Raw genomic sequence first — 10,279 nt, 5'->3', positions numbered from 1 at the left:
ATGTTGTTTGCGACAAAGTTCAAAGAGTTGAATACAATAAGATTAGATCTTCTGTAGCAATGCTTATAGTCTATGTGGATTATTCTAGTAATCACTACATATTTCTTTTATGAGATATGATAGTAGGATGGAAAAATACATTACTTATCAGAAGTGTGTATTAAAGGTGTATACAAGATACAACCAAGAGTTTTGCTGGTCCGTGGAATACTAGATAGGTATACAAACTTCAATTGGATGAAGTAAGTATCATGGAGTTGGAATCTTCACCAGATGAAATAGTCAAAGAGTTTTTGATTTCATCAGAGACGATGAAGAGGCTTGCATTTGCAAGAAATTAAGTGGGAGCGCTGAGACATATTTATAATACTTATGTAGATGACATATAGTTGGTTATAAATGATGTAATTATATACTTGATTAAAAATGTTTCATTGAGAATTAATTTTAATGAAAGGATATGGACTGAAACAAATTTAGTGTCAAGATCTATGAAGATAGATTGAAACACATAAATAAGTTTAAGTCAAAGTACATAGGATGGATATTGAAGTAGTTCAATATAGAAATATTAAGAAAATGTTCTTGTCATGTGAAGGTTTAACAAGACTTGAGTGTATCTGACACTCAATGAGTAAAAACACATGAGTGATTATAGATCACGAATAATATGTACACAATCAGATATCCTATGCTATAAAAGTGTTATGAGCATGTACCAGAATGATTCATGTGATGATCATTGAAAAACAATAAAAATATTCTTGAGTACTTAAGAAGAACCAAGTATATATATAGTTTTGTATGGAGAAATGACAAACAAATCGCTGTAAGATGTTGCACCGATATTTGTTTTGTCACATATGAAAATAGAATTTCAATCTCAAATTAGACTAAGTGTTGATTAAAAGGTAGCACAATGAGCTAGAAGTTGTCTATGCTAGATTTAGAAGAGTTCTAAATATTGTGACGGATTCTACAAAAGAAGGCAGAGTATGTCATTGTTTTGACAATGACAAAGGATGTTGAGTCAAGAGGTTCTTTGAGAACTTGGTGTAGTTCCGACAGAGTCAGAACTTTGAAGCTATATTGTGTGTGACAATATTAGTGACATATTTCAGACCGCGGAATTAAGGTTCCACCAGAAGACCAAACATATTTAATGCCGACTCATTTGGAAATGAGTGATGCGTTGAGACGCAAATGAATTACAAAATACATACGTCTCTGAGCGTGTCAGATCCGTTGACTAAAACCTCTCCCGTGAGCAAAACATGATAAAGAACCAGAAGGCCAAGGTGTTATATCTCTACAAATGTAAACTAGATTATTGACTCTAGTGCAAGTGGGAGACTGTTGGAGATATGCCCAAGAGGCAATAATAAAATGGTTATTATAATATATCTTTGTGTTTATGATAATGTTTACATACCATGCTATAATTGTATTAACCGAAACATTGATACATGTGTGTTATGTGAACAACAAGGAGTCCCTAGTAAGCCTCTTGTATAACTAGCTTGTTGATTAATAGATGATCATAGTTTCGTGATCATGAACATTGGATGTTATTAATAACAAGGTTATGTCATTATATGAATGATGTAATGGACACACCCAATTAAGCGTAGCATAAGATCACGTCATTAAGTTATTTGCTATAAGCTTTCGATACATAGTTACCTAGTCCTTATGACCATGAGATCATATAAATCACTTATACCGGAAAGGTACTTTGATTACATCAAACGCCACTGCGTAAATGGGTGGTTATAAAGGTGGGATTAAGTATCCGGAAAGTATGAGTTGAGGCATATGGATCAACAGTGGGATTTGTCCATCCCGATGATGGATAGATATACTCTGGGCCCTCTCGGTGGAATGTCGTCTAATGTCTTGCAAGCATATGAATAAGTTCATAAGAGACCACATACCACGGTACGAGTAAAGAGTACTTGTTAGGAGACGAGGTCGAACAAGGTATAGAGTGATACCGATGATCAAACCTCGGACAAGTAAAATATCGCGTGACAAAGGGAATTGGTATCGTATGTGAATGGTTCATTCGATCACTAAAGTCATCGTTGAATATGTAGGAGCCATTATGGATCTCCAGATCCCACTATTGGTTATTGGTCGGAAAGAAGTCTCAACCATGTCTACATAGTTCACGAACCGTGGGGTGACACACTTAAGTAGATATGTAATATGGAATGGAGTTCAAAGTTTTGTTCGGAGTCTCGGATGGGATCCAGGACATCACAAGGAGTTCCGGAATGGTCCGGAGAATAAGATTCATATATAGGAAGTCATTTTCTAGGTTTGAAAATGATCCGGTATTTTTCCAGGAAGGTTCTAGAAGGTTCTAGAAGAGTCCGGAAGAAATAACGATGTAAGGAGGGACTCCACCCACCTTGGCCGGCCAGCCTAAGGGAGGAGGAGTCCCAAGTGGACTCCCCACCATGGTGGCCGGCCACCCCACCCAGGAAAGAGGGGAGTCCCACTCCCCCTAGGTTTGGTTACTTGGAAGGTTTTTGTTGGGGTCTTATTCGGACACTTTGACCTAAACCTTGGGGCTTCCACCTATATAAAGAGGGGGGGAGAGGGGCTGGCCGGCCACCACAACATCACCATGGCCGCACCCCTCAAGGCTGCCCTAGCCGGCGCCCCCTCTCCCAAACCCTAGCGGTTCCCTCCTACTTCTCTCTCCCACATAGCTTAGGCGAAGCTCTGTCGGAGATCTCCACCACCACCGCCACCACGCCGTCGTGCTGCCGGGATTCCGAGGAGGATCTACTACTTCCGCTGCCCGCTGGAACGGGAAGAAGGACGTCGTCTTCATCAACACCGAACGTGTGACCGAGTACGGAGGTGCTGCCCGATCGTGGCACCGTGATCAAGATCTTCTACGCGCTTTTGCAAGCGGCAAGTGATCGTCTACCGCAGCAATAAGAGCCTACTCTTATAGGCTTTGAAAATCTTCAAGGGTTAGTCTCGATCATCCCCTCGTTGCTCCCGTCTTCTAGATTGCATCTTGGCTTGGATTGCGTTCTTGCGGTAGAAATTTTTTGTTTTCTATGCAACGAATCCCTACATCTCTATCTCTTCTCAACTCCCAAAAAAATATCTATGTCTCTATCTTTATCTCTATCTCTAATCGTAAAAAAAATCTATTTCTTTCTATCTTTATCTTTATCGCGGGATCTATTACCTTTACTACCTAAAAAAACAATGTGACGGTTCTAGCTTCTATCCGTTTTGTCCTTCGTTCGTCGTTCTTTTCTCCTCGCACTACCTGACTTTCAGACTAATTTTTTTCTCTTCCCGAGACCCATCCCGCATGACAGCTGATGGCTATGAAAACAACCATCTTTATACACATTTAAATCACATATTAAGTCAAGCAATTGGTGAAATATCTTTCTAGCCTTAATAATAATGACTAATTGTTGCAAAGATATGCAAATCCTTATTTTAAATTATTTAATACAGGAAATCACATTTCTATGGAGAAATCTAGAGAAAAAAAAGGAAGAATCATGAGTTCCCAATAATCACAACTCAACTGGGATCGAATAGACGCGTCCAATAGTGTTAAGGAACATTGGTACGGGTGGGGCTCGTCTGCACCGTCCACCCGTACCACATGGTACCGCATTCGTCTGGTCAAATGAAGCAACTTTCGTGAAGGCTCTTATATATTTCGAGACTCCAACCGTCACACGGAAAGCCGTCATTCTCACATTGCATCAGAAACACACCCGATGGAGGACGTGGGCATAGCCCAGTGGTTGGGGTCGCAGTGGCGCACCCCAATGACCAGAGTTTGAATCCTATCAGGAACGAATTTCTGGAATTCTCACGCCGAGGTCCCGCTTCTACTATATCATTTAGTGTCTAGTTCCTCCTAGCACTAATTCATTTTTGACGATGTGGGCTTAGCCTAGTGGTTGGGGTCGCAGTGGTGCACCCTAACGACCGGAGTTCGATTCCTCTCAGGGATGAATTTCGGAATTGTCAAGCCAAGTCCCGCTTCTACTATATCAAAAAGTGTCTAGTTCCTCCTAGACACGGTTTCATTTTTTTTAGAAACACACCCGATGAAGATCCACCGCTTCACCGCACCATTGTTCATCATCTCCATCTCATAGCCATAGCTTGTAATTATGATTTTCTCGTGATCGGCGACCTTGTAAGGATATTAGGTATTGATCTAAGTAATTCTACAGTGTATTCTATCATTGATCTTGTTATTATGAGTGAGTAGTCCTCACGGGTTGCAAGTTGAGGATTAGCCTCGCAACAATTATGTGCATCTAATTACATGAGAATATTGTGTGGTGATTCATAAGAGATTTGTATTTGTATCATTGTCTATACCTCAATCACATGACTTATCAGGTATCTGAGGCCGCTTAGGATTGATCAAGGTTCGAGGTAAGATGTGTGGTAAACGGCATCTATGCGCGAAAGCTAGTGACAACAAGGGGAGTATAGCATCTATTTAGTGATCCACTTAGGAGTAACAACGACATCATCTATCTTAATGCTTTGATCCATATTTTACTTAATAATCGTCTACAGTATATCCCAGTGCTTCAGTGTATAACGGTTGGACCACGAGACCACATGCTATAGTGTTTACGGATGTGCTACCCACAAATCTTATCTATTTTAGATAATTTACACATGAATATGCTTAACTTTATCTTTATCACACATTTACGCATAGCTGCAGGTGAAACTTTAACCCTGACCTATCTCTATCCATCGACACAACACAAGATACAAAGTAAACTGAAAAAGTACGGTAAAAGTAGAATAAAACCAATTATCAGTTATTGTAGTCACTCCTTAACCAACATCAAATACCTTCCAAGGTTCGATAAACCTAGGTCTTCAAGGAAAAAAATATACTCCCTCTGTTCCATTCTATAGTGCCTATAGTTTTTTGGCACGGAAATTAGCACAAGAGTATTTTTTACATAAGACCCCTAGATGGACGATTTGAGATCAACGTAAAACTTGGGAAATCCATATCTTACTAACTTATCATAACAAATTTGGGACCTGGACGATTTGGGAGCTGAACAAGGAGGGGGTAATTGAAAAAAAGCTAAGCTACAACCTTATATTCTGAAACAAATGCCAAAAATCTATAGGCACTATAGAAAGGAACAGAGGGAGTATTATATTGCAACTGTAATCTGGATTAAAGGTAACAACCTTTTTTCTAGTGCCTTATCGAGGAAGCAATTTTGCTATCCTCGTAACCTTAATAGATCTTATTATTTAGTTTTAGTTTCGTTTTATTTTATTCATTGTTATTATTTATATTTTATTATCTATTGAAAATCAAAAAAAAGATAGTTACTTGTTTTTATCATTCATCTGAATCCCAAACAACATAAAAAATTAGCACTACGGTACAAAAGAAGTTTGGGGATTATGCTACCCCTAAGAACTTTTTTTGGTTACCAGGGGCAAATCACCCAGGGATCCAAACCCCTAAGGCTACTTTCCCTGGTCGCTTGGGATCCCCTTCAATGATAGGGAAAATACACACATTCCCTCCTGCCATTTGGATACCAAAATGAACGGATTGGAGAAGAACAGAAGGGAATCGACAAAATCCAAAAGTAAATCGTTATTAGTACAAATCATTCCTTTTTTCATATAATTTGGTGCCAATTTCAGGAAATAAAACAGAACGTTTTTCTCACAAAAGATTAGGAAATCCAAGGATACAAATTACTACAAAAAAATCAAGGAAACTCAACGATACAAATTAATACAAAAATTTCAAGGAAAATTACAACAATACAAATTAATACAGAACCATGCACAATCTTACATATCATCTCAGGAAAATAATCCAGCATCATGCTTCGTCGGCGTATCGCGACATCTCTCTGAGAGCCACTTTGCAGCGTAAGCCAGAGAGCTTCCCTGGATTTTCCTGCGACGACGCCGGTGAGCCTCAAAAATCTCGTCAGACGAGGCCGACTTGCGATTGTAGGTGTTCTACCACACCATGGTCTCCGGGCTCGTTACCATCTCCAGGCTCATCTGGTAGACCTCATCCGCGCCATTCTGGTTCACCATGATTGTCAGCCATTGTAGCTGTTTTAGGTGAAGGTTCAGTGGGAATGATTGAACAATGGAAATCTGTTGATCTGCTCGCTATTGGAGGGCTTCCGGAGCACCGACGCTCCTCCACCGTATGAGCCTAGCGCTAGCCCCGTTCCAAAATATCCAACATTTGTTGATGCACAAGTATGAGCCTTGTGCTCAGAGCATGGTGTGAACCGAAGCGGGAGTGAGCGCTAGAACACATCCGCGTAGATCATCTTCATCTGAGTATAGATATCTATGGGCTTGTTTATGAGATCCGTATTCCTAGTGTGATTGCAATGATGATGTTAGTTAGTTAGTTCTTCATCATGTGCAAGCTAACGACATGTAGTGAATGAAGTGAAACAAAAGGTGCACTGTTCTAACCTTGATTTGGGAATAGTATGCATCATCATCCATCATGATTGCTAATGTCTTCTCCACCCAACGTACCTCCTCAAGCATTTTCAACCTGCAGACATGAACCCACATTGCTCTATAGTGTCTCAGATGGTTGTAGAGTTGGTCGACACAAACTTCACGACCGTTGAACTTGAGAATAGAGTCTAGAATTTCTTTCAGGCCACGGTTCCCGAAGAACTTCACGCTGGTCATCCCTTCATTGACCAACTGGCACACCCGGTTTAGCACGAAGTTGGACAGAGTATCATGCCATATCATGATGTTTTTCTTTCTAATAGGGCAATACCTTTCAGGCACCGGGATGTACTGGAGTGGCTAAGCCGGCAACACAGAGTTCGTCGACAGATTAGGGAAAGTTGTGTCATATAGAGATAATCAAAGTATCAAAGTGCAAGAACAATGGTAAGCAAGTTGGTTGTTTAACACTTACAAGCTAACAAGACAACATCATTGACACTTACAAGCTAACATGATAGTATCATAGACAATGGTAAGCAAGCAAGCATGCTAACAAACTTCATGAAACTAACAAACATCCTGTGTACAAACACTATGAACATAAGACCGTACTAATCTTGTATGTTTGATGCCATGTATAAGTGCGAAGATGGTACAAGGAGAAGTTGCACACATCATACAACCAATTCTGGTACCAACTATTGAATTTATAAGTGGGAGACACGGCTTAGAAAAACGCAAAACCAGGTGTTCGAATCAAGTACGCCGACTCGAAATCATAGCAATACACTCTAGGCTTACTGATCGAAGTAAGAACTAAGCAAAACTCATCTAAGCTTACAGATTGAAGCAAGAACTAAGAAAAACTAATCTACTCTTACAGATCGAAGCAAAAACTAAGGAAAACTCCCTATGATTACATATGGAAGCAAGAACTAAATAAACCTATCACATTGAAACATGAACTAAGTTAAGCTACTCTAGCCTTATAGATAGCAGAGCTATCGTAGTCTAGATCTTAGCTAGGGTTGGAAGGTACTCGCAGTGATATGGCAGTTAATCCCGACGAAGGAAGACGACGACATGACGGCGAGGCCGGGGAGGATGAACTGCCACAGCGAAGCTCCACTAGCCTAAGAAGAGACCGTCCCTTACCTGGTTGCCGACGAACAGCTATGGATGGAGAGCTTGAAAGGGGGAAATGGTTTCACGGCTTTGGGCGGTGAGGCGGGGAGGTGTAAATAGGTGAGGAGTATCGGTGGGAGGTGAGCAAATTTCTCCGGCTGTATTTTCCACTTCGCGTGTAGGTTTTCGCTATCCTTCCCTCGCATCAGCTCGGCCCATTTTTTCCCCAACAAGTGTGAGACGAGGGTGGCTTGCACCGAATCGAGCGTTCCCCCTCATACAGTTTTTTAGGTGCTTTAAAGTCCAGTGATGTTGGGATTCTTTTTCTTAACCATCCAAACATCCGTTTTTCATCTCCCGATATGCGAGAAAACGCATTATTAACAACTAATCACCGTCCCAAATGTCGTGAGCTCTCGCGGGGCAAATAGGTCCGTGTTTACATTGCCCAGGAAAAGTTGCCCGGCAAATAGATCCAAACAAGCACTGATGTTGTGTTTATTTCCCGGTTTGTGACATTTTAATAAAGAGGCTGCATTATTCTGAAAAAATAAGGTACACTAGGTACTTTGGGATTTCCGTCGGAGGTTTGACCGGTTCTACTGTTAAAGGATGTTCCGCTAGAGAAACAAAATACAGTAAAGGACGCCCGCTGAAAAAAAAGCAAAAAACTGGAAAAGGACGTCGCAACGGCGATTAGTACGCTGCTAGTACAAACACATGTACGGTCAACTTTGGACACGCGTGACAAGATCGATCGGTTTCAAACGGAAGAGTCACAGTGGAGCACCTGGATCTACTGAACAACCATACGTATCTTTTGAAAGTTCCGCGAAATTGCGATCATACTATCCAAGTCATCCGTAAAACCTCATTTTCAGAAACTTCCGCAAAATTTCGATTGGTTCAGCTTTGCCCCCTCCCTTCGGGTGTAAGCTAAGCTAACACACGACCGTTTAACATCGGAAAATGTAAGCAGCAAACAAACCATCAGCTCAGCTCCCCGCGCGAAGGTTCAACACGAAAAATCAGGCAAAGTCTTGTCTTGCCCCAAAGCAAAACGCGTCAAGAACGACTTGGAGAATCGCGACGCGCTTCCAAACATCATCTTGCATATAAATAGAACCACTTCCGACGCCATTGTTCATCTGTCAATCATCCAATACTAATCGACCAACTTCTCGAGCAAGAACCAAGGACACGCTATCGTCGACGGAATGGCCGGCTACGAGAAGCAGCAGCAGCAGCCTCAGATGAGCGCGCCGTACTACGCCTACCCTGCCCCGCAGCAGCCGGCGTACTATGCTCCTCCGCCCCCACCCCCGGCCCCGCGCAGGAGCGGCCCGAGCTGTTTCCTCTGCTTCATCTTCAAGATCATCGCCATCGCCATCATCGCGCTCGGCGCCCTGACCATCGTCCTCTGGCTCATCCTCCGCCCGCGCGCCGTCAGGGCCACCGCCGTCTCCGCCACGCTCTCCCGCTTCGACCTCGCTGACGCCCCCTCCGGCGGTGGCCGCGACGGCCAGCTTTTGCAGTACAACCTGACCGTCGACATCCGGGTGCGCAACCCCAACCGCCACGGCATCCACTACGACTACGCCGAGGCGCAGGCGTCCTACGACGGCGAGCGCTTCGGGTACGACCCCGTCGACCCCTTCTACCTCGAGAGGAAGGGCGAGCGCACCGTCACAGCCGCGTTCGGCGGATCCTCGCTCGTCGACGACGGCGGCGCGCTGCGCTCGTACAGGAGGGAGAAGAGCGATGGGTTCTACTCCGTCAAGGTGAGGCTCTACGCCGACCTGAGCTTCAAGGTCAGGGTCTTCAACGCGCGTCGCAAGAGCAAGATCACCTGCGCTCTCCGGCTGCCGGTGCCCAACACGAGCGCCACGCCGGTGACCACGCAGCTGGGGACGAGGTGTTCCGTCGACTTCTGATCATCTGCGCCAATTCCATGACCGCAGCGCGTTGCGTGTCTTCTTAGCTAGGTGATCAAGCTTTTTTTGCTTTATTCTGCGCCTAGTAGATTCTTTTGTTTCAGTCCATATAGTATGTAAATAAATCCATGTCTCCAGTTCGTGGTTATTATACTCCGATGATTCGATACCTTTACAAGACCCTTTGAGGCATTACATACTTGACGGATTTAGAAAAAAAAAAGGGGGAGTGCCTATAAACAGACACTTTTTTAGAACCAATCAAACGATGACAACTGTTCATCACAGAAAAGAACTCACTTAATCAAAAACTGTCTGTTTCAGTCCAGCAAAACAGACACATTTCCTGGCAGTCTCTCAGTGCTCTCTTTCACATTTTTATTTCTTCAGTTTAAATTGCTCACTAAGTCAGTTCTTATCTCGTTATTTTCTCAGTCGTAAGCTCTTCATTATTTAATTAAGTCAGTTATCTCATAATGTTTTAGATAATCTCCATGTTCTTCAGTTTTACCCCTATGTTATTTATTTTAGTTTCTGATTTAACCATTATGCAAGTTTTATAATTAGATAAATGTTATTTTTTCTTCAGATTCTCATAATTTCCCTTCTTCGTTTTCTAGTTTCTATCTTGTTTCATTGTTTAGTCCTTCTCATGTTTCTAACTCATGTTGTTAAGTTCTTTTTAAGTCTCCCAATCTTCGTTTTCTTCTGTCATGTTAGTTTTT

General features: G+C 42.4%; 1 protein-coding gene across 1 annotated transcript; it reads left to right on the top strand.

Moving 5' to 3' along the window:
• Positions 1-8,749: 8,749 nt before the first annotated feature.
• Positions 8,750-9,749, top strand: LOC127344321 (NDR1/HIN1-like protein 10). The gene has a single exon (XM_071828510.1). It carries the CDS (start codon positions 8,838-8,840, stop codon positions 9,552-9,554), a length of 717 nt encoding a protein of 238 aa, XP_071684611.1. The 5' UTR covers positions 8,750-8,837; the 3' UTR covers positions 9,555-9,749.
• The last annotated feature ends 530 nt before the right edge of the window (positions 9,750-10,279 follow it).

Source organism: Lolium perenne, chromosome 3 (assembly GCF_019359855.2).
Source record: "Lolium perenne isolate Kyuss_39 chromosome 3, Kyuss_2.0, whole genome shotgun sequence".
Lineage (NCBI taxonomy): Eukaryota > Viridiplantae > Streptophyta > Magnoliopsida > Poales > Poaceae > Lolium > Lolium perenne.
The sequence above is the reverse complement of the archived record's forward strand: the minus strand, read 5'-3'. Positions and strand labels throughout refer to the sequence as shown.